This window comes from Ambystoma mexicanum, chromosome 2p (assembly GCF_040938575.1).
Source record: "Ambystoma mexicanum isolate Mex_15411 chromosome 2p, UKY_AmexF1_1, whole genome shotgun sequence".
Classification (NCBI taxonomy): Eukaryota; Metazoa; Chordata; class Amphibia; order Caudata; family Ambystomatidae; genus Ambystoma; species Ambystoma mexicanum.
The window spans coordinates 939,778,814-939,804,355 of NC_090923.1; the positions used below are offsets into that span (position 1 = coordinate 939,778,814).

A 25,542-nucleotide genomic window follows, 5' to 3' on the forward strand; every position below is an offset into this window, starting at 1 on the left:
CACCCACACTAAGTCCCTCTTCATTTTCTTTAGCAGAGCCACCCCCGTATCTCTCACCAGGTCATTCTCCCCTGCATGCATAATCACCACCTCTGGAACCCCAATGCGTTCCCTCATCCCTGCCAATATAGGAAGCAGCTGATCCCACCGCAGGCCCCCCAAACCGTGCCATCTCACCACCACTTCCTTGTAACTGCACCGCAGTTGCCTTCCAAACACCCTTTTCTCCGCCTCTTTCCCAGCCCACTTAAAAATTGAATGGCCAACAATCCAAACTTGCGCCAACTCCCCCTTCTTTCGCGCAGCATCTGAAAAAGAAATACAAAATCATTGACAAGTCAAAATATTTCAACAACAACAGTTGGCCCACAAAGTCCTACTCCACCTTCCTTCAACATTCCCCTTTATCAAACTCCCTGACGTACCCCTTGTATTTCCCAGACCTCCAACGCCCCAATCTTTTCACCTTGTCCTCTGAAAAACCCAGCCTGGTACCCTCAGATGCTGCGCCCATCCTAAAGGAATGAGTCCCAAAATCCTCTGCCTTTTCTCCCACTGCCACCAGCGCCTTCCGCAATACCCCTAGCACCTGGGCCGCTGAAACCGGCAATCCATCCGCATGCTGAAAAACCAAGCCTGTCTTACCCCCACAGCGCTCCTTCCACACCTTGCCTGCCTGAACTGGGCATAAAACCTTGCTCCCTCGACCCAGCAGAACCCAAGAGCCCCTTCCCTTCTGGTCCATCTTAGACCTTTTAATCTTGATGTCTAAACCTTCTTCTGTAATTTGAACATCTTCCCATTGCAGTCCCCCTACCCCCCCTTTTCCCCCGACCAACTCAGAAACACTGAAAGCCCCAAAGAATAACCACGTAAAACAAGTCGCAAACAGTTCCCCTTCCCATACCGACCAGCAAACTCCCCCCACCACCTCAATCAACCTCCGCAGCAATTCCGCCGATATCGGCCTCCTCTTATCCTTGTCCCTCTTACTCTCCCTTGCCCATCCTTCCAACATCCTACTCGCCATTTCCCCCCCACTTGGCTGAAAACCCCAAAACCATTTCCCATAAAAGGCAATCCCTGCTGGCTTTCCCGCTATCGTTGCCCTTGACCAGCCCCTGTCCATGCACCTCAGGAGGAAATTCGTGACATCATCCCTCCTCCGCTCTTCCGCATCCCATCTACCCTTCCAACTACAAGCTCCTCCTCTAATAAAATCCTCCCAGGCCCTCCTGTATGACTTCTTAGACGCCAAGGCCAAAGAACCCTCCACCAAAGCCAGCGCTCTCAGCTTCCTATCTTCCACAGTTCCTCCGGAATCTGCTGCCCCTCCTGATCTGCATCTGGAGCCAATCCATGGAATCTCTGCCATTGAAAACGAGATAATGCATCAGCGATGCCATTATCCTTAACCGGCACATGTGTTGCCTTAAACACCACATTCCATTCCATGCAACGCAGAACAAATTCTCTCATCAGTCTTGCCACCCTCTGATCCCTAGCTGACTGCCTGTTCACCACATGGACCATGCATTCGTTGTCAACATTGAAGTTCACCTTCTTGTTTTGCAACTCCTTCCCCCACAACTCCAATGCCACTAGTAATGGAAAAAATTCAAGAAATGCTATACTCCTCCCTTCCTTCAACCACCGCGCTGGCCACTTCTCCGCACACCACTTTCCCCCCCAAAACACTCCGAAACCTCCGGCCCCTGCTGCATCCGAAAATATCTGAACTTCCCCTGTCACCGGGTCTCCCTGCAACCACATTGACACTCCATTGAAACTCTGCAAAAAGCACAGCCAAATTCTGCAATCCTCCCTCACTGCCCCCGATACTCTTATCCGATGATGTGGGCACTTTGCTCCCGCCATGGCCCTTGCCATGTTCCTGCAAAACGTCTGCCCTGGGGCCACCACCTGACATGCAAAATTCAGATGCCCAACCAATCTCTGCATCTCCACCAGCATCATTTTCTTGGCTCCCACCGCTTTCTCCAACAGTACCACCAATTTGCTCACCTTGTCGTGCGGCAAGCGTGAGGTCATGGCCACTGAATCCAGTTCAATTCCTAGAAATATTAACACCACTGCCAGCCCTTCTGTTTTGTCTTCGGCTAAGGGTACACCCAGCTCCTCCATCAATTCCTGAAACAACTTTAGCATTTCTTTGCAGTCCTCCTCTCTTTTTGCCCCGCTAATGAACAGAAAATCATCCAGATAGTGAAGCACACTCTCCCACCCCGAGCTGAATGAGAAAACCCACTGTAGAAAAGAGCTGAACCGTTCAAACAAAGCACAGGAAATTGCGCACCCCATTGGCAATGTTTTGTTTATGTATATGCGGTCCTCAAACTGCAAACCCAACAACCAAAAATCCTCCGGGTGCACCGGCAATAAGCTGAAAGCCGCCTTGATATCGCACTTGGCCATGAAGGCCCCTTGCCCTTCCTTCCTTATCAGCTCAACCGCCTGGTCAACACTTGCATACACAACCCCACATTCTTCCGGGGCAATGAAATCATTAACTGACATACCCTCCGGCCATGACAAATGATGAATCAGTCTTAACTCCCCCAGAGCTTTCTTGGGCACCACCCCCAATGGGGATATCACTAAATCACCCGGCATGTCATCAAATGGGCCCACTATCCTTCCTGCCGTTATTTCCTTGTTCAATTTCTGTCTTACCACCTCAACATTCTCTCTTGCCGACTTCAAATTTTCAGCCCACCGACGCACCCTTGGGCCCTGGTAACCTAATCTGAACCCCTGACAAAACCCCTCACTCAAAATCTTAGCCCCTTCCCTATCCGGATAAAATTGCAACCATTTTTCCAACACACCCACTTTAATTGGAGTAAAAGCTTTTCCCCACAACCCCTTTTCCTGAACCTCTCCCCCTCTGTTGGAAACACTGCGTGAGAGGGTGTTTTCCACCACACTTGCTACACTCGTGCATGAACCTACACAAGGTCCTTGTGCAGCCGTCCTTATTATACCCCCAGCACGCTGCTGAGGACTGACCCCTGCCTCCTCCCCCCCCTCCCTCATGGGCGGGGCGACCAAGAAAGGGCCGGAAAGGCACAGGCAGCCCACTTGCTGTGTGCAATGTCGGGGCAGGCCTCATTGGGGCCATCCATTGCAGCCAGAGATCCATGTCTATCTCCCCCCAGACCGCCTGACTGTCCTCTGCCATTCTCGCTCTGAATTCCTCATCATACCTTACCCAGGCAAAGCCCCCAAAACTCGTGAAAGCCTTCCTTATTACATCCATATATTTAAGCAGGGCCACGCAACGCTCCGGGAATTTTTCGCAATACACACTGGCATAAATGATAAACGCCGACGTCCAATTCTCAATAGTCACCGGGACCCTTGGGCGTGAAGCCAGTTCCCTCTCTTCCTCCTTAGACCCCTCCTTTGCTCTCACTTCCCTATGGAGCAATTTAAAGACATCCACAAATTCCCCCACCTGAATCTTCTCCCTGGTCGCTGCCATCAAGTGCGCCCCCAATGGTTTTGTTATCCCCCATGTATGGCAATTTTTTCTCCTTTGCTTTCACTTCAACCTCCTTATCTTTTCCAGCTTGCACTTCGAGCACCAATGGCTCCACCACCTTGTCAGTTTGGACCTCCACTGAGCAAATGCTCTTCTCAACCCCCGCGGCTCCAATGGCCTGCACACCAACTTCTTTCCTTACACCTTGACGTCCAGACCCTTCATCCCCTGTCCCCCTTCTTGTGACCCCTCTCTGCCATGCAGATGACCATTCCCTTTCCCGCTCACCTCTTTCCACACCTGCCGCCTGTGGTCTGGCGTCCACACCAATGCTCCGCCTCTCATTTCTTAGAGGGCTCCTACTGCAGGGACAAAACATGTCAGCACACTCGCCCAGCCAATAGTTCCCCTGACCCCTCCCCCCCGTCCACCCTGCACTTTCCATATCCCACCTCAAACTTCTTCTCTCCTCCCTCCTTTCCCTTTCTGCCCTATAATCTTCCACTTCCCATTGCCCCACATATTCCTCCCATCCAACTTCACCCCTTAAATACCATTGCGGATGCAAGCTCATGCCCGAGTTGATTTGATGATCTTCTTGCGAGCCCGGGGTGTCCGCCCCGCCACTCCTTTGACGTCTTCTTGGCGGGGTTGTGGAAACCCCTGCCTGGTCCTCTTCTCTCGGACGAGGCGTGCTGTCCTCCGTGGAATCCTCATCGCTAGGGGCTGTGCTGCGCCCTCTAGGCTCTCCTTGCGCTGACCGAGGAGGGGCCGTACTGAAACCCTCTACCTCCACCTGACCAGCGGGGGCTGCGCAGCGCCCTCCGCCCTCACTCCTCCTACCCAGGGGAGCCGTTCCGCGCCCCACTCTAACCTCCTCAAATGACGGTGACCTCTCCCTCCTTCTCCCACCTGCACTCTTCTGCAGGTATTTACCCCCTTTTCCCCTTTGCCCTGTCACCCCCCCTCTGCACCCCTTCACTGGCTCCACTCTGATTCCTTTGAGCCACCTCCATCTGAGAATTCCTATCTTCCCTAGAACTATTACTCGCTCCCTCCCTCCATGGCTGCCCACCCGAAATCCTTTCTCCCCCTGACGCCCTCCTGTCTAACTCCTTCCTCAACTTCCTATCCCTAGTTTCCCACACCTCCCCTCTCCCCGCCGATGGGGTGCAAGCCACCACTGCCGCGAGAGCCCCATCTGCCGCTGCTCTACGCTGCGGCCTACCACCACTTATCTCCCCCTCCCCCGTGACCTCTCCGCCAGTGACCTCCCCCACTGCCCCCTCTAATTGGGCCCTAGATGCCCTACTAATTATTTCCAAGGCCTCCCTCAGAGCCTTAGCATCAACCAGCCCTCTCTTGCTGGCTCCCTGCCCAACCATTGTGCACTACTAATCTGGTTGTGCACTAAATAAATGTATCCCGTGAAAACTTAACCTAGCAACTCCTAAGCCCCCGAGCCAAAACTACCCTTGGACCTATACCCCCAAAAGCCCAGCTAATAAACTGGGAAACGAGTCAACTAGGCGCTTGAGAACACTCAACCGTTAATAACACCCCTGCCCCACACTATTCTCAAAATTATAAATAATTAAAACAATTTTTTTTTTTTATATACCCCCCTAAATCCTGCTATAACCCTTAACACCCCTACCCCTTCAATCAACCGCCCCAGGCACAAGAAAAAGCCCCCAAAACCATCAGCCCAACCAGCAGAGGCAGAGGAGTGACCGTGTCACTCTGCCCCCTGGTGGATCACGAGATGCACCGCACCGCCAGTAAACCAACAATATCGCACTGTCCCTTTAATGGAACCACACCGCCTCCTCTGGCCCCAGCCTGCTACCATGCCCCGTGTAGACTCTAAATCGTCTACTTCACAATAATGGGCGGCCGCCCACACACGAGGAGGGCCCTGAAAAACAGCGCCGGCGCTGCATGCACAGTGCCCAGCACACCCTTTCTAGCCACCAAAAGCACCCCGCCGGCAAGCAAACGTCGGCTGGATGCGCCCTGCCTCCTACGGCATCCCCGGGCCCTCGATTTCCCCCCCAACAACCTAGCCTCGACCCCACCACGCACCCGCCACTGGACCCACAGATAAGCACACGAGGGGTGTCTTATCTATGGCACCCCTTCCACCCTATTACCCAATTATATAATATAATATGTATATAAAAAGAAATATTTTTTTTTTTTATATATATATACTACCTACCCGCCCACTCCAACAATACTCCCTTTCCTACCTCCCTAACGCGCACCTCCAGGCCCAGCTAATCCCAGGGAAGGCTCGGGAGCAGGCGACGGGACTGACAATCACCAAGTCCTAACCGTCGCCTGCCTCCCGAACCTTCCCTGAGCCCTTAAATACCCCCGGGAGGTGCTCTGCCCCCCACGGCCACTCCCTGGCCATGTGCAGCGCCAAAAACTCCCTGGCGGGGAAACGCTTCGCGTTCCCCCCCACCCCCCGGGTCCCCCCTTTCAGATTTCTGTTGCGTCAACCGCCAGATACGCAAATGTTGGAGGCCCGTGTGGTCTCGTGCGTTTGACACTTCGCATAGAAATATGGCGACCTCCTTAGAGCTGCTATAGAACGTGGGGCCCTTCTCTGCATTGTCTCCGCGCGTAATCGCAGGGCGCCGCCCCCTCGCCTGTGTGTCAGTCCGCAAAGTCACCTGCATGCTTTATTTGCACGGGGGACTGTGCTGTCTGCCTTTCAGCAGGGGGCACATCTGCTCACACTTATTTTTTCATGGAGCCCTTTCAACTCCGAAGCATATGTAATGGGAAGTAATGAGAGGCGGAAGCATATGTAAGGAGAAGTAATGATAGGTGGAAGCATATGTAATGGGAAGTAATGAGAGGCGGAGGAAGGCTGGACAAGGAGATAATGATATGGCATTTGTAGCACGCCTGTACACGTGTTTCAAGGAACAACGAGGCAAGGCAGGGGGAACAGAGGGACGACTGAGACGACAATCTTACTAGGCCAAGTGACATTGAGATAGTGCAAGTGCAGGGGAGGGGAAAAGTGCCAGGGGGAAGAGGAGGGGCAGTGCTGTACATGGGATCAAAACGATAGCAAGAAGTGAGGCCAGCAGGTGGCAGGTGCAAGGGTAATTGCAGACAGCAAGTGTCCAAAAGGGCAGGTAGTGGGACTGTCGGGTTACAGATACAGACCCAAGTGCAAGGGTTGCCGGGAGGCAGTGCAGTGTGCAACTGGGTGGGCAAGGAACTGGGCCTGAAATCTAAGGGTAGCCAAGTGACCAGTGCAGTATCAGACAGGAATCAGCAGGGGAGAGGAAGTGAGAAGGCAGAAGCAAAGAGGAAGTTCTTGAGGTGCTTCTGGAACCAGAGCTGGTTCTCCTCAAGTTTCAGAGAGACAGGGAGGCTGTTCCAGTGGGGGGGCCGAGCCGAAGGAGATCTACCACCAACTCGTCACTTGGAGAAGCGACTGACCCTGAGGGAGGTGGAGGAGCAAAGAGCTCGAGTAGGAAGGTATTTATGGAGTGTGAGTTGGAGGTATTGAGGACCCAGGCCACAGAAAGCCGTGTCGACAATGCATAGGGTCTGTAACCTAATCCTCGCAGCCACTGGAAGCCAGATCAGAGATTTCAGTCCTGGAGAGATACGATCCCTGGGCTTGAGGCCAAGGGGAAGTCTCACAGTCCTGTTCTGGATGAGTTGCAGAGGGCAGAGAGTAGAGGCAGGCAGATTTAGATAGAGGCTGTTACAGTAGTCCAGCTTTGAGAGAACTACAGCTCTAGAGACAGTGAACTTCTGGGGGAAGAAGAGGAAAGGAAGAATACCTCCAAGGAGGTGCAGTTGGCAGTTTAACTTCTTGGAGATGTCAGAGATGTGAGGAGAGGAAAAAAGGAGAGTGTGGAGTCGAAGATGACCCAGGGGTTTCTAGCCTCACTGGTGGGAGCAGGAAGAGGGTTAAGGGAGGGCAGCCAGAGAGTGACCAGAAAGGAGGGTGCAGGTGTGCCGTCGAGGAGAATCTGTCTTACTGGCATTAAGGCAGAGATCGTTCGTGACAAATCACTCCTGGATAGCAGACAGACAGACCAAGATGAAAGGAGAAGAGGTGGCAGAGGGGAGCCTGAAAACTAGCAGTGTCATCCACATAGCGCTAAATGTTGGAGCAGAGAGCTGCAATGCGATGGGCGAGAGGTGCCAGGTATTGGTTGAACAGCCAGGGAGAGGTGTTAGACGCCTGGGGAGAGCAGCACTCCTGTGTCCGTAATCATTTTTGTTGGGTATACGAGGGGAGGCCCACCCAGTGGGGCGTGGGGCGGCAACATGCAGGTAAGGTACGCTTTTATTTTTAATGTTATGTGTGTATGTACATATGTTGGTATGTTTGTTTTATGTATGCATGCATGAAGTTTGTTATGTGAATGTGTGGGTGAAGGTGTTGTATGGGAGTGTTTGAGGGGCCAGCCCCACCCCTAAATTTAGCAGCCCCCAATCCACCAAGTTTGGGGGTAGGGGCTGTTGGGGGCGGGGGGAGTGATTGGGGGCATGGCATTCTTTTGTGGTTTGTGCAGTAAAAATACTTTACTGTGCATCAAAGGTAAAGCAAACATAAGTGTTGCGCGGATAGACGGGTCTACATTCAGTGTAGCCATGTAATAACTTACGATGTTTGCCTTACCCTTGATCCACATTTCTCAACGGTAAAGCAAATGTGTTATTACGTTTCTAAACTGGCCTGCATTCAATGTAGGGCAGTCTAGCCACTTAACACATCATGTTTGCTTTACCCTGGAAGTCGAGCAAAATTGTCATTCCAGATTAATAAAGTACATGGGGACTTCCACTTCTACTGCCAGTCTGCATATACTTCCTTAATGTAAGGTGGCATTTTGTACCTGGAATTTAAGGTAAAGCAAATGTGTGAAGTGTTATTACATGTTTAAACTGGTCTACATTAGTAGTGTTAGTGTGCATTTACTTTCTTATTGTGGCGTGGCATTTGTTACTTTTCTCTTGGCATCAGGGGTAAAGCAAACAGTGTTTTACATGTCTAGTGTGGCGTACGTAGGTGGCGCCAGTCCTACAATATATTCTTTGTGTCATGGCATTTGTCTACTTGGCATCAAGGGTAATGGCAAATATAAGTGTGACTGGCCTACGTGCGTATAGCCAGTCTGATAATTTCTTTCTGTGGCATAGCATTTTATATTGCCTGGTAGGCCTATGGTAATACTGGTATATATTGGTGCAGCCTGCATGGACATGTATGGGCACAGCCAGCATGAATATTTATACTGGCATATTTTGTGTGCAAAAGCATCATGAAAATGCATTAGGAAATGGTTCAGTGCACTTTGGGTGAATTCCACCTGTTGCTTTTTTTCAAGTGCTACTTTACATTTAGCACTAGAGTAACATATTTTTGAGAAAATAGGACTGTAGATGGAGTGTTCCATTTAGCATGAGGAAAATAGAAGTACAAGCATGCAAAGGAATGTTGGCCTAAACAGTCTCTATTCAGTGGTGTTTTAAAAATAAATAAATTGGAGAAATCATCGAGTGGATCTGCTGGTGTGGCTGTTTTTATTTCCATTATGTATATTTTTTGTAAAGCGCCAACTTTTAACACTGTCATTTCAAAGTGCCAGTGGTGGGGGCAAACATGGGATGGAAAGGTAAGTGCAATCAAACGATCGTAGTACAGTACACAGTATCGGCCATTCCTATTTGACAACTGATCATTGCAATAATTTGAAACATAAACAACAATAGAAAGGGTAAATTGGGAGAGCCTCGATGGTTCCAAAAGGAAGTAGGATTCCACTAAGCGTGTTCAGTCCTATGGCTGCAATCTGTGGGGACGAGTCCCTGCAAGGATTACGATACAGATGTTCAGTAAGGTATCCAGCCCGGGCTGGAGCTATTCCCCGGCTGCTCTAGTTGGGTGGATATTCTGACTTGAAGACTAATTTTAGGCTTCATCTAAGATCGAGTTTGATTAGGCCATCAGGTCTACCAGCAGGGCATCTTACCTTATGTGGTCTTACTAGTTAATTTCACCAATGGGTACATTGTAAACAAATATCTGGGGAAAAACTGTATCCCTTCAATAGTACATGTTCTATGCCTCCATAGAATGGCATGGGAAGGCGGCCTTGGGCAAGTTATTGAATTGCTGGAAGAGCGTCTTTTCTGACAGAGGAGCAGCCATCAGGAAACCTAAGCGCAGGCACGTATGTTCCAAATGTAATTTGTGGGGGCAGCTTTTTAGAGGGAATGGTTTTCCTTCAGACCACCTGCACTGAAATGTTCACTAATTTTACACTCTGTTCTTCTGACTTCTGAGGAGATTGCAAAACGTGCTTAGATAATGATGCCTATGCCTAGTCCTCTCGGTGGAGGAGACCTGGAAGAGGAGGATGAAGAGTGGTGTCTCTTCCTAACGGAACACGGCCCACATATTCTCGCACAGCAGCAGCACATGATGGCAACCAGCTGAAAAGCATATTAAGCTCAGCGAACGGTGTTAACCGAACCGATGCTGCCAACAGGACATCACAGCGCTCTTGCTCTTCTGCCGCTAGGACCTACTAAACCATCCCACCTCTTTCCCTTCCAGATCCGGCAGAGCGCCTCCGGTGGTGATGGTGTGCGGTATAAATATCCTGTAACATTAACATTGCAGATGGCTATTCTTTTATCTGCCACTAATCTTCCCAGAGACCAATGGGAGACGTCTAGGAGCAGCTTCTATAAAAGTATTGCACCAGGAGTTCCTCAATGCTGGCCTCTTTGGGGGAGATGTATTAATTGGCAAGCAGACTGTTGTATTCAAGCTAACACTCTAGGTTGCTTCCTGGCAGCGAACAATGGTGCAGCTTCCATTTTTTGTAGCAGTAGCGATTTATGCATCTTTATTTATGGGGATCTCGCCCCATAATTATGCGGGCCAAAATTCGAATCCAAAAATGTTGAACATGTTATTGTGCATTTCAGTGCAATTATATGTGGGGGGTGGGTTTGGGTAATAAATCATTTGAGGGGGAGTATGGGGAGGTCTGCGGGGAGGGGGTCTCCCCTGCATACAATTGTGCCAAAATAAAAATGCACATTTTGGTATTCAGGATTTTTTTTTTTCGCGCAGTAGTCACATAGATCCAATTTATGTGGTCCCACAGTGGCATCGATTTTGCTTCAACATAATTTTGGTGGCAAGCAGTGCTTTTACTGTTCATCCAACTCAGACCTCAGTGCGGCTTCTTCAAAATCGTGCTTCGAAGACCTATTTCTCCATGAAGAACACTGAGGGGGTCAGAACCTTACAGAGACGTCTTTATAGGAGGGCAAAAGGAGCACTTGTCCAGGGCCCCCACCTTGGAGGGGGCCCCCACAAGGGTGCCTGATCTAAAGTAAAATGCCATTGTTTACCAGACTTAAATAGCTCACGCCAGGATATTTTATAGCATGCTGCTGAAGTACTAAACCTATTGCCTGTCTGTTTTGACAAGTACATCCTGCCATGATCGATTAATCATGTAATGCTTTCTGTGTTCACTGTGGAATACATAGTTTGTGTGTTCCGTATGGCACAGCTTCTGTGCCATTCTTTCATTCTTGTGGGAATTATGTTGATCATGTGCAATAGTGAAAGTTGAAATCCATATTGATGCATTGAGTGCCACAATGGTTCAGAAGTTAGCACAGTGTGTTAAGCACGCATTGCAGAGATATGCGTTCATATGAAAGATTAGAAGAGCACTCCAGCAAGGCTGGCTGAAGCTTTCCAATGTCTGTAAACCTACCTGCATATGTACTTGGTTTTCTAGCATAAGAGGTGCTATTATCAGCAATGTTCCTGCACCACATAGGGGTTGCTATAAAAACTAACAAGTCATTCATATGGTGAAGGTCTAGAAATTGGTTTGTTCAGATGGGGCGTTCTGAGAGCGGACCAGATGTTGTAGGCCTTGGGTAAGCATATTTTAAGGTCTGCTCGTTTTACACAAAACGTTTTACTTTTTGTATAAAAGTCATAGGTTTTTTTGCAGGTTTATGAATGACCATTTCAATAGCCATTGTTTTTTCAAGCTTAAAAGTACAAAAGACATACCTAGATTAAATCTGTTACATCACATCGATTGGTAAATCATTCCCATTTTGCGTAACACACTTCTGTAATATCTTCGTTTTAAAAATGGTCAGGTCTAGAAATGTGATTTATGTACTTTGCAAGTCAGTGGTAAGAGCTGGAAAAGAAAGTGTTCAAATGCAAAAAATTGCAGAGTTGGCACAAATCCCAGCTTCACCCCTTAAGCAATGTGTGATCATGGGAATCTCACTTAATCTTGTATTGCCGAACCTCTCAGAATTGCCAGTCCCTAAACCTTTAAAAATTGTCAGCCCTTCAGAGTGATTTCCCTCTCTGGGTATGATCTTCATTAAAGCCTCACTCATGGTTTCACTGGCTATAGTGTTGCTTCCACTATAAAAGTGAGCATTGATATACTGCACACCACAGGCACTTGTTCCCTTGATTTCTAATGGCAGCACTATTTGAAAACCATGTCCCACTTCTAATCTCAGTCTGTCTGGATAGAGATACCTTCCTGGTAGCTTCTAATCTGCATTCACTATCCATGTCATGCTATGTGTAGCTTTCTCCTTCCTTACAATTGGTCTACTCTATCCATGCTTGAACACTTTTGCATTCTCTGAGGCAGCTAATGTGAGTTCTCTGCCTATTCTGGGTTACATGTATCTTTTACATACAGTCCTGCATTAATGCTACAGGCTGCATACCTTCCCGGGTGCTATTGATAAAAAGTATCCTTTTTCTATACTAGAAGAGAAGTAACCGCTTCGTAGATTGCTAATGTTGGCCTTCAAATGCTACTTGTTTATCATTCTGATGAGAGCAAGACTGAAGAGGATAAGGGGACTTAAATGGAGTAAACATGCTTATTTATAATGCTGTGAGGTGGCATATCTACCTATGGGTTATGCCCACGGTGGGGGGGATACAGGGGGGTACCACCAGATATTCGTGATCACTTAATTCCTTTGGTTTGGTGGAGGGGGCCCCAAAGATGGCCATGCCCAGGGCCCTAAAAATGCTTAAAATGGCCCTGCCTTTGAAGTGCCTTGCAAGGCCTACAACAGTGCTGTCTGAGGCGCAGGTCTTACCAGTAACCTGCATCAAACCCCCAAGTAGAAGGCTCAACTGGAGGTGGGGGGGGGATTGAGAGTTTACGGGGAGAGTTGGGGGGGGAGTGAGAGTTTACGGGGAGAGTTGTGGAAAGTCTACAACAGCGAGACGGTCACATACTTAAGTGTTTGCAGAGAGAGAAGTATGAACAAAACAGTAGCAGAACAGTGACCCAAGTAGGTTTTGGGAGGGGTACTATCATGGGAAGAAAAACGTGTTTAAGAATTCAGGGGGGTAGATGGGTAAGTGAGTGGGGTTGGGAAAAGAAGGGAAGCAACCCCTTACTCCCCATCCCCAAACCCCACTATGTTTTCTTTAGATTCTGTGTTCTATTTGGTCAAAACAGATTTAGTTGGAAACGGCTGTTTGGCCTTTGGGATTTGCACCGGTTCTGAAGAATCCCTCGCTCTTTATTTGGGCTCCAGCCAAGCAGTGAAAACTGTGATCAGCCTTAAAATGAAGAGATATGCTTTAAAGGCTCTAAAGAACTGTCTGCGATCTGTTAAAATTGGTGTAAAAACTACTGAAACTAAAAAGAATATATATATATTTTTTTTTTTTTAAGTAGTTGGACTCTGTTCCTGGCCGTTGCCACTTGCTTTGACTTCTGTGTATTTGCTGGAGATGCTGACCACCTGACCCCAGTTTGGGACTGAAACAAAAACAGTTTGGGCAGCCGAGAAAGGGCCTGAAGTCCCATCTATGGATGGAAGAAAATATACATAGAACGTTCGTGGTTAAGTGCTTGAGAAGGTGGGCTGCCATCACATAGTAATGTAAGTGACAAGGAAGGTGGCACGGGAGGCAATAACCCTCCTCTCAGCATCTTCGCCTTCTTCACTCGAGTGGTGATGGACTGAACATCTGGTGCTAGACTGAAGACAGTGGGGCCATTCCTCTTGCCAGTCTCCAGCTGTTGCTAGATCCTGCAGATGTGTGTCGGTCATGCTCCTTTGCTGCCCTTTCTCTTAGTGGATCTTTCTTTTGGATCCTCGCCAGTCGGGTGGCCACCTCTGGAGACCGTTTGAGGTGCCTAGTGTTTATACTATCAGTGCAGATCAACCAAAACATTGTTACTTTGAAAAAATATCATTTTAAAAGCTGTACATTTCAGAGTGGCAGTTAGACTATGGTCCCAAACGGAGCTTGTTCCATCTTTCTCTCACTTTGTTCATCTCCCAAAAAGACCTACTCTGGGAATGCTCGCGCATCCCGATGATGCGCCCAGATGCCGAAAACGGCTACACTCTGAAACTGCCATGCATTCTGTACCGGAAGGTCAGATTTAGTCTGTAAAACCCAGGCACTACTGCTATGACAAATTCCAAACAAGTAATTCTAAAAAATATTTTAAAAACTGCACTGCGACAATAGATGTCAGGCTTTTGTCAGCATTTTCTCTGATAAATTTGCATCAATTATGAAGTGCACGATCTATACCTAAAAGTCTCCGTGTTCTGCAGGATTCTCTCCTTCAGCCACTCCTGGCATTTCTTCATTAGTGTTGCATTGTATTTCTTCCGCTGCAGGAAGTGTCTGCTTTTCTTCCCTTCATCTCCCAAATGTGGCCTCGATTTCACCAACGCATTCCTTCGGCAATGGTGCTTTCCTAATCTTTGAAAACTAGACACAAATACTCTGCTAAAGAAGGCCTCTCTGCGCCATGACAACCTGAGCAACTGTGCGTAAGTTCCTTGGCTAGGTAAGAAATGCCTCTGTAATGTAAGTGAGGGCAGGAGCTCCAAGACCAACAATCACCCCAACTCCTTGAGTCTTCGTTCTTAACCCACCTTTGCTTCTCAGTGAAGGTTGGTTCTCCTGGACTGTCCAAGTGTGCAGTCCAACAGTCTTTCTTCCCTGCCTGTTATGTGACATAACTGTACCATATCCCTGCCGCCCCACCCCCAGTGTATGCTCTTGGATTCTTGTTATTTTTGTGTTTCTTCTCTCTTCATTTGGAGCCTCCTAGGATCTGGCACCAACTCTGTTCCCTTTGCACCTGGGCTCACATCTGATTCAGCATTGAATGAATAACGGTTGCTGAGCAAGTGATCTTCAAGATCATTTGTGGAATTTCCAATTCCGCCAGATCGGTTCTCTGGCTACCGGCTAGCCTCCCTCTCATCTGCATGTTTCTGGGCCTGATGAACACCATAACTTCTTTGTGCCAGAGCTTTACCAGGCTTGCCACTGCCTCCACCCAAATATCCTGGCCTTTCTCCACTTGATATATACAAGTGTTCCTGCCAGTATTCTCAGCAGAAACAATTTCAATTTTCATCGTGAATACCCAATAACAATTTTTAGCAAGATTGGCATTACAAAACACCAATATCACAAATCATCTATGGTGCATAAGAAACTCCCCCATTCACTATAAAAAATAAATGTATATGCATAATACAGGTTCAAACAATAAATAGGTGAAGCCTACCCATTTATCAGCCTTGCATAAAAAGCTCATGAAAGTGCAGTCACAATGCAAACCAAAAAAATATATACACAACAATCTCATTAATTTACATTAAGCTCCATTAGTGATCAATGTCAGACAATTAAAGACAACTTGATACAATTGCTGTGGAGCCAACCCTTTGATCCAATAAGAATTCCAGGACCGAAACTAGTGATGTTTATACCACAACTTCATTCATTCATTTACATAAAACTCAATTGGTGGTTAATGCCAGACAGCCTATTGGTAGTAGACCTTTTCCACTGGAGGGCCCACTGGCTACACCTTCTGCCCCTGACGCCCTCTCTTTGGCTTGGCTCCTTTTGCTTGTACAAAAACGGGGTTTCCTGGGCCTCTTCCCCCCCCCCCCCCAACTGGTTTTCTCAACGCCTTCTGACACCTCTAATTCGCTCTTCCTCCTCCAAGCAGATGTTCAACTCACTTCCCCCTCCTGATCTCTCCCTCTTTTGATGCCCCTTCCCGGTTTTCCTCCTTCTCATTCCTTCTCTCGTCTTGCGCTTCCTGCAGTGTGACTTAAGCCTATCCTCTTTCTCCTTTCTGGTCTTCCTTGGTCTCACCAACCAACTCCAAACTCCCAGACTGACTCAGATGCTTGTCACTTCCTTTACACCTGGGCCCATGATCAGCTGATCAACATGAGCGGATGGTTAAGCAGGTGCATTTTTGGGGAGTATGTACTAGGCTCTGAGAATGGTCTTTGTCCATAGTTCATGATCCCATGTGCGCACTTGCCACAATTTCAATGAAATAACTGTTTAATGAGACTGATCAGTCCTGGTCCTCCATCTTGAAATCAGGCATCATGGCTGTCGCCTGATTCCGAGATGGTCCCTTGTAAGCCTAGTGTGTGTCTCCGAGCCCTACTATATAGTCTTTGTGGTAGGAACTACAGCGTCTGTCTCAGGATTGGGAGCTTGTTCGTCTGCTCCATGTGTATTTAGTATGCATGTATTGTGTGGTTACTGTCAGAGAGTCGTGTTTGGGGAGCATGTGTGACACATAACCTGTGACCGGGTTTGATTGCTTTTTGTGGGGGTGGCTTTTGCAATTGTTTCAGAGACACTCTGAGGAGGGGAATTGGCCTTGGGGGGCCACCAGGTACCACCTCTATGTCGACATCAAGTAGCAGGTGGTCTCACCAGGCCCACACTGTACCCCGTTCCCTACCTCGTGGTCACAAGAGACAAACATGATGGTGCTCGCTGACCCAAGAATCAGGGAGCACATGCTCTGTGCAGCTGTTTGGAAGATAGTTTATGTGGGGCAGAGGACGGGGGTACAGATCAGGCTACTGCGGGCCCCATTTGAGGGGGACCAGTTGGGTTTAATGCACTGTGCAGCTGGTAGTTTTGGCCCATATTAACCTTAAGTGCATTTAGAATGCTGGGTGGTTTGACAAACCTTGTTGGTTAATGGCGCTGGTGGGTGGTTGGTAACCATATGTTGTAGCTGTGAGTTAGTTAATTCACAGGTATTTGTAATAGAGGAGCAAGACTCCGGACTCGTCATCCTTGAAGGTTTTAATGTTGTTAAACACATAAAACAAAATACCTGGTAAGCATGCTAGGTACGGGTGAAAAAGGAAGCCAACGCGCTTTGACCGTGGTCTTTATCAAAGCTCTGATGGGTGGTTTAGTGAGGTGACAATTGTGAAGGCATATCGGTGCATCAATCAGAGGTCATGCATGTTATACAGTTTACATACATTGTTCACATGACATGGTTGGGTGGAGGTGTGTGAAGTGTGGTGACAGTGCAAATTTGCAGTGGGAAACAAAACATGTATATAATTTAGGCATGTCCAGTTTGACATTTTTTACATATAGCAAATTGCCATTCGGCATATGCCGTGATGTCAAGGTACCAAGGAGAGAAGAGCACGGTGGGGGAAGGAGGGAAAGCAAGGTGGAAGGGGTTAGAATGTGAAGAGGCTGGGTAGGCTGATTCATGTAGAGGGTAAGGGCTGTAGCTTACCAACGCAAAAATAGGTGATCCTGTGTAGGATTGGAGTGCTTGGTAATGTCACCCAATTCTTGTGGACGGCGGGCTGGTTAGCCAATCTGAGGGTACAAGGGGCAGTGGATGAGCATACTTGGCGAGGGTATCCTGGAAGTACAGTATGGCACGTATGTGAGAGAGTAGAAGTAGGCGGGCCGTGGTGATGGTGAGGCTGGATCCGGCCTGAGTGTCTGTGTCATGGTAGAGTGTGGCTGGAATGTGGCCGTGTGGAACCGCTAAGGGAGGGTTGCGAAGCATAGTGTTGAAACGGTGCCTGGTAGTCGGGTATGGCAGAAGGGGGTAGTTTGGAACCTCATTAGTCTAGGCTGGCCCTTGGGTGATGACAGGGGCCAGCCGGGGGCCAGCGGATGGCTGAGTGGTGAAGGTGAGGACGTGAAGGGGGCACGGGTGTGGTGATCCTGGTTGCCGTGGTCAGGGCAGACTGGGTGGCAGGGGCCCCAGTAAGCGGTTGCTGCGACCCAGTGCGTGCAAGTGAGGTGTTGTGCAGTGAAATAGCGCACATTGGTTATGCAGAAGTGTGCTTAGTGCACTCGTGTGGAGAGCGCTACTTGAAGCCCGGGTGTGCATGGGTGATGCGTCCGTTGCGAATGTGTGATTTTGTTAATTGCGGCGGCCCTGCGTAGGTGAATGAGAGCCCGGGCAGAGGTAGACTGCCGGGCACTAGAATTAGTTGTAAAGGCAGCCCAGGTGGGCAGGGAGCACTAAGTTCATGGTGAAGGGGGAGGAGGAGCGCATGGGTTGGGGCTGGGCCCACAGGGATCCCGATGGGTCCAGGTAGGTGCGTACATAGCAAGGTGTGCTTGGTGGCACTACTAGCAGTCAGAGAGACTGCTAATCAAGGCTGGGACTCTTACCCGAATCCGAGCGCGTGTTTCTCTGTGGTAAGCTGATCCGACGGTGGTAGTCAGGCGAGGCCATGGTTAAGTAAGCCTTGACTTCGCATTGGCAGATACTAGTGGCGTGCTGATTGGTCAAGGTGAGTGGGGAGGGGCTTAGCGCGAGTGGCAGTTGCCGGGTGAGTTACATGTTGTTCTTCATTTGAAAAACATTCACAGTAAATTTCCCGTGCGGCCTGGAGAGAGCACACCCATGTTTGTCGTGTGCCATTGTGAACCTGGTGAGAATTTCATATGCGTCGGAATTTAATGTTATGGGTGGGGGGCCAGATACAAGCCCTGGACCAGCATGGATTACTGTGTATTCGAAGGAACCGGGCTGTATTGGTACGAGTATTCGCAGGGTGGAGTCCATCCTGGCGGTGGATGTGACCCAATGTGATCAAGGGAGAGGGGAGCCCAAGATAAGGGCATGGTGAGGAGATGATGTGCTCCCTAGCATGGTTGGGGTTCCGCAGACCCGAGTGTTCTATGGGTGGATGCGAACCGGGAGAAGGAATGTTTCCCAGTAGTGAACAGGTAAAGGGAGCCTGGGATAAGGGCAACCAAGCAAGGGGGGAGGGGGATACCCAGATAGGCGTGGGCACAGCACACAGGTGGGGGGGAGCAATGGTGTACCTGGTATGTTGCAAAGTGAAGTGTATATTCAGTGATTAACTGTACATGGGAAGGCTGGTGGTTGGGCCTAGCAGGAAAACAAGAGAAATTAAAAAAATCAGAAACCGGAAAGTACCATTAGAGGTTTGTCATAGGAACACATTAAACTTGTGGTCGCTTTTGAGGCCAAGTGTGACACATCTGCATTTACAAATTAGTTTTGCTTCCCATTGTCGTAGGTGTAGTTCCCTGTCTCCGCCCCGGGCATCGGCTTGTACAGTTTCTAGACCCACTAAACTGATGTTCTCTTTGTTATCGTGCTGATGTTGCTCCAGCCAATGGGTTGCTAGTGGGTACCTTGACTCTTGTGAGTGCAGTAGTCCTAGATGCTCACCAATCCTGGTTCTCAACTCTCTTTTGTTACTACCAATGTACTTGCAGTCACAACCCAGATTATGGCATAGATTACGAACTTTGTTTTACAGTTAATATACTGGTTAATTCCATGTTTGGCTTTGTCCTTAGTGTTTTGGCCTTGCTGCCAAGGATATGCCAGTGTTTGTTCAGGATTCTCTGAACTTGATAGCTGTCGCTGCTATACTTTCAAAAGAAACACTGAAGAAAATGACACAATCCGATATATCAAAGTACAGCAGCAACAGCTATCAAGTTCAGAGAATCCTGAACAAACACTGGCATATCCTTGGGATAGATGAAGACATCAGGAGATGGTTACCCACCAAACCACTACTGACATTCAGCAAGCCCAAAAATCTAAGGACATTCCTGAGCCCATCATGCATGGCGCCAATTCCCAGATCCTCTGAGAATTGGCCATCAAGTACCAAGCTGGCAGGCTTTTACAAATGCGGTTCTTGCAATATGTGCAGGCATGCAAGGAATTCCAAAACACTGACTTTCAATGGCACTGACAAACTGGAAAGTGTGGGATTTGCAGGTTTGACTTTGGCAATAATAATTGCATATAGAAACGCCCTGGTGACAGCATTGTGTACTTAACAGATTATAATTATTATGAGGCTGAAGAAAATGAAATGCTTAAAGTAAAATGGAATAGTTGCCATTACCATTTTTTCTTTGGTAGTGTTGTAAGGTATTAAACCATGAGATTGTCAACATGTTTATTTTATATTTTACTTCAACAATTATAACCCCCCGCCCCCACCCCTTGCAGGCCATAGGGGCTGATAATGGCCCGGGGCCCAAGTTACAGGCCTATGCCAAGCAAGGCCCTACTCGCTGGCTCCAGATCCATTACAGAGCCTTGAAGTCCTGAGGGGTGTGATTATTGCTATTGGCATCCTGGGTTTACAAACCAGGCTGCTGATCGCAATGTATTTGTTTAGAAAGAGAAAAAGGACGCAGCAAGTTCACAACCTTTAAAAAAAAAAAAAATACATGGCCGCTGTGGAAATGGTAGGTGGGGATCTATGCAGAGCCCTCGTCCATTTCCATTCTGGCATGGGGCGACATTGCATTACAACAAAACTGACAGGTAAATGGAAGTTATGGAGGCGGAGTGGACAGGATGTGATGAGGAGAGGGGGAGGGAAGATTCCGGGCAGGTGTGAGCAGCATGCGGCTTGCTCCAAACCTGGGCTAAGTTTGTTGGATTCCGCCTGGGTTTGTTGCAACCTGATTGGCTGCCACACCTCTCGGCTGCTAATTTGTTTAATAGAAATTCCTTTCTGAATAAAGTTAATTTGAAGATGAAAAATGTTCCACAAGAGCAAAGCATTTGTGTGTAGCATTGCTGTGGCTGCTGGGTTGTATTTGGAAGGCTGGAGTGCCCTTGAGTATTTTGGAGCCTACAAGATGACTGCTGTTCTGCAGAACTCCCCTTCTCCTGTAGACGCTGATAATGTATCTTTTTGTCAAAGGGATGAGGGGGTTTCCATGTTGATGGACTACCTATTTAGCAATAGTTTTTAGGGGGTAATCTTCCCTTGGACCTCCGACCTCCAATCATTGCCCTGCATTCACCTCTCCCTCTCATGGATGGGTGGCAGGGGTTGTTTCGTCGCTCTGTAGTTCCTTTGGGATATAACGGCTAAAACAGGGAGACGTGGGGACTTTGGGTGGAAGAATTTGTTTTTGGGAAGAGGCTGGAAGTGCTGGTTCCATTTGTGGTAAGGGTTTATCATTTGGCTCTCTCAGTAAACCGAATAGAAAACAACATTTTTACATACTTCTAATCTGACCCCTAAGCACTACAGTGGTTTGTTTCTTTGTTTTAAAGAACTGAGCCCAGAAGGTCAGCTTGAGGCCAGTTTCTTCCTCCTCATAATCTGGGGTCTCGCTGATCTCCTTCCACGTGGGTTAATGTTCATGGATTGGCTCTCCTTACCATTACTTGAGAGTCTGGCCTGCAAAATGAATCCTACAGAGATGGCCCACACACTCTCCCATCCCCCCTCCAACAAGCATTTAATGAGTATACAGTATTTAGATGAGCGCCATTTTGAGAGAGAAATTATGTATCCCTGGCAGTCCCGCAAGTGGGCGCACACAAATGGAGGGATAGGAGCCTTCCCTGGCAAAGATAGGTGAACAGAGAAACCTAAACCAAGGGCGAAAACTGACGGGCAAGAGAACAGAGAAGGACTTTTATAGGGACATGCCCGCTGTATGCATAGCTGCCCACTGACCCTCAAACGCCAACCTCGAGCCGCAAAGCTGTTCGGGGAAACTCAACGTCATCGTGTTAGTGACGCCATTGTAGAGGAAAGGCTTGCCTTGCATCTGAAAGAAACCTCGCTTTACCGAGGTCTGCGTCGGTCAACCAATCAGAGCTTTGACCTCCTGTGACCTTTTAAAGTCTGTAGATTTCGCAGCCCAGGATTAAAAAATGTATAACCTTGATGCCTCATCGCCCAAAAAAAACATTAAGGTGCCTTGCAGTCAGCAAATACATGTATACACACTATTATAATAAGGTAAAATAAAAGTAAAATGTGTGTTTCTAATTCTAGAGCAATTGTCCTCAATGTGGGGGGTGCACAGAGCGTATTCTTTTAGTGAGGTGGGTGGGGCTATGCAAATTATGAAAATATTGGCGTTCGGGCCATGGGAATGGCACAAAGCACAAATGACCCTCGAGCCCACTGTGAATAGTTGGCATCTATGGGTATGTGCAGTGCAGCTGAAGTAAGCCTTGGCATTTCCGGCCGGGGGTGGTGGGAATATGACGTGTAACCAGTACCTCCTTGGAATCCGAAATCGGGTGGGCAGGAGTGTGCAATAGTCTTTTAGGATCCCAAATGTAAGTAGCTCCCTGCACTCTCCTGCTACCCTCGTTCATTGACCCCAATATTGTCATCAACACAGAGGGCAGACACCTGTGCCTAAATGTCACCATTCAAGTAATAATCCAGGGGAAGCACCTCGCTCAAAGTTCATGGATTTACGAAAGAGCATCCCTCCTTATTCTCAAGAGGCCTACGGAAAGGATTGTGGGGGCACAGTGAACCCCCTCCCGCGCTATATCCATCTCCTTTACCTTGAGCTCTACCAAAACAAATACTGAAATTGCCAAACAAATCTCCAATTAGATTCTCTCCCAAAAAGAACATGTCTCTGAATTCGTCCACTTGCCCTGGCTGCCTCTGGAAAACGGGTCACAGATTACAGCCCTGCACCCGATTCATAAGTATATTAACCTGCTTCTCCATACCCCCCTACAGTAATCCCCCCTCCCACAGAGAAGGAACAGGCTTTCAAAAATTCCCCCCAGTTTTGCCCAACTGCAAAAGGAGAGTGCAGAAGTTTCCACTCATGGTAACGTTGGACCACAAGAAACATATGGACCAACTTGGACCGCATTAAGAGTTTGGAGATAAATGAAAAAACAGGAGGTAACATTGTCTTCTGTTTTTTCGTCAGTCCCCCTGATTGAGTTAGGAGGATAGCTCAGGGGCAAAGCGCTCGACTTTAATAACAATACAGGTTCGATACCAACGGAATCCACCATGAAGCACGATCTAAGAACGCAATATTTGTTGTGTATGGGATCTCCAGCATATGCATAGAGGCATTACCTCCAGGGATAAGTCCCATTGTTAAGTACAGGAACTTTAACGAACATTGCCATCCCGAGCGGGGGTCGGGGGGTTACCCGGTCTCGGAACACCTGCGTACTTGGCGCCCCTGGTACATCAGAACATTGGCCAGAGAATCCTCAGTTACCACCATTGGTGAGAGGGGAGGTACTTAATACCTGCTAATACCGCCAAACTCTTAACACCGCCCATGGTTACTCCTTTCTGTGCTGCCCAGTCACCTTGGGTCTCACCTGGTGCCGTCCTCCTGAAATAAAGCTCAGCGTCTATACATGGCATATTTCCTTCAGCACCGCTATATAAATGTTGTCCATCCCTCCATGTTGATCATGCTTACTCATTCAGTGGCCCTCCAGGCGTCTTGGACTCCTACTCCCATGATTCCTTACCAGCTTGGTCAATGGTGAAGGATCACGGGGGTTGGAGTGCAAACCATCTGGAGGACCATATGAGTTTTGTTGTTTACTCTTCAGAGTAGCATCTCCTGACACTCAGCTACACTTAAATGGCCTGCAGCGCAGATCTTGCTCCGCCTTTCATCTGCGGGATTGTCACTAGCAGAAAGGGATTATTTGCCTTAGAAACCTATTCCTCTGCCATGCTGCATCCGTCATGAGTTGTCGCAAGTGCTAGAACTTTAATGCATTGGCACTGTTTTGTTTTTGTGTCTGTGTTTTTTGCAGCAGTAAGGCCTTGTTAATCCTCGTGGATCTTTCTCTTCTGCCCCATTTTAGGACTGGTGGCGTGAGAAGAAGTCTCGCTTCCAACTCCTCCGCACCCTGCTGGCCATGAGGTCCAAGGAGCTGGCCTTCCTCCGGGGAGATCTCTTCCTCCTGGCCAACACCACAGAAACGGTTGCCTACCTGCGCAGCTGGACCTGCTCAGCCTTCCTGGTGGTTCTCAACTTTGGGGCCCAGGCACAGGTGCTGGATGTGCAGCCCCCTGGGTTCATGCCGCAAGCATTCATCGCCCTCGGCTCCCGGTTGGACCGTCGGGGCGACGTGAGACTGCAAGAGGTTGCCCTCGGCCCATTCGAGGCCCTGGTTCTGAAACTGTCCGTAGCCGGGAGGATCTGAGCGCGTGAGCTGTGGCTCCTCCCCTTTCTTCAGAAGGTTGCAAGGGTGCAGTTTGCGGCCTGCCCCGCTCTTCCTGCACTTAAGATGCCCCTTTGCACAGTGCCCAGCACCTTCTGCCTGATGCCACCTACTTCAATGGACTCTCAGAATTTTAGCTGTGATTTAAAATAAATTGTAATAAAGAAATTCTAAAGGTGAAACTATGACCTGCAACTTTTTCTAAAGTGATGCAAGATGTGGGACGAAATAACTCCTCCAGTTCAAACTCGCTGGACAGTGCTGAGGAGCACAGTATGGGGGCAATGCAAGGAGTAATGCTGGAATGCTGCATGTAGGGGAGCTGGAAAGGGCGGTGCAACCGGGCTGATTGGCAGCATCTAGGACTATTGGCTGCAGTGGAGCTGAAGGGGATGGGCAAGATGTGGTGAATGGCGTATGAACCCTGACTGGGCGGAGCTGCAGTCGGTGAAGTGTGTTGTATGAGAAAGATCCAGGCAGTCAATGCTGGCAGAGTGCGGGCTGGGAGCTCTTCTAGGAAATGGGGCGTCGCTTACTTAATAATATCGGGAGGTGGTGGTTAGTGGGTTTGAGTTCCCTCCCTACAAGCTGTGCAGTGTAACCAACTAAAAAGGGGAGTGCAGCGAATTGGTAAGCATCACTTTATTGTGTAATTGCATTAGCAACAATAGCTTTGTGTGGTCGCTGGGGATCTTTTGCTGTATTGCCCTGCATGTGCAGGGTGTAGCTCAGCCTTAACCACATCCCTTCATGTCTGCTGCACACACCTCTCATTTGCATTCTGAAATCACCGCCCCAGCCACCAAACGCCCACAATGCCACCAGTGTGGAATCCGTTTTTTCACTTATTTTAGGAGGAGAAAGCCATGGCTCAGTATTAATTTAGCTATGACTGACACTTCAACCTGCAGAACACACCGTATGAACGGGCAATATTGTGGATATTGCAACATGGCAGCCTGTTAAGACATGTACGAGTGTCGCTCTGTGAAGTGCATACCTAAAAGAATCACTCCAAGGAAATGACAATGTTGTCACAAAAGGAAACGACAGCACAGTGATGTAAAGCGATTTGGCCACGAACACCTACTTTAGACAAGTTGAGAAGCTGAGATTACAGGTTAGTTCTCTTGGTTCTATAAATTGTAATTCAGGGAGTAGACTGTGGGGGGTGTTACGGGTATGGGAGTGCAATAAGAAAAGTGGTTGTAACTGAATTCATTACCTCAATGCTAATAGTCTGGAGGTAATGTACAGGCTATAGCAGCATTTTGCTGGAGGTACTTTCTCCACTTTACCTCCAAACAAAAACTGCAGGAATAACTTCAAGTGGATTTCCCACCTACGGTAATTCCTCGAAGTCCCTGAGGGAGTCCAGTGGGAACTCCATGAATGGGGACGAATGCCACATTACCACCATTCCTAAGCCAAATTTACAGCAGATGTCATTGGCAACAACGATGATGTAAACTAAGCTACCTTTCACGCAGAAGCAGGAACCACCAGAAGGCAAGTTTACATGTAGGGTTATTCTCCAGTTATTAAGTAGAGAAAGCACTGGGACATCCATCCAACCCAGCCCATTAAGTCCAACTGACACCAGTAGAACCAAGCACTCCAAACCTCCACCAACACTCCACATATAATGTCAGTGACATCACCACACCAGCATAACACATAGCTCAT

The 25,542-nt window shown here is 48.4% G+C and overlaps 1 protein-coding gene across 2 annotated transcripts in view; it reads left to right on the forward strand.

Annotated features, from left to right (window-relative positions):
• LOC138566940 (amino acid transporter heavy chain SLC3A2-like) overlaps window positions 1–24,038 on the forward strand; it is a 440,795-nt gene extending 416,757 nt beyond the window's left edge. For both annotated transcript variants that reach the window (XM_069644698.1, XM_069644699.1), the window contains exon 9: window positions 23,497–24,038. In XM_069644698.1, coding sequence (XP_069500799.1) covers window positions 23,497–23,838 — 342 coding nt within the window. In that variant the 3' untranslated portion in view covers window positions 23,839–24,038. The remainder of the gene's footprint in view (window positions 1–23,496) is intronic.
• Window positions 24,039–25,542: the final 1,504 nt, after the last annotated feature.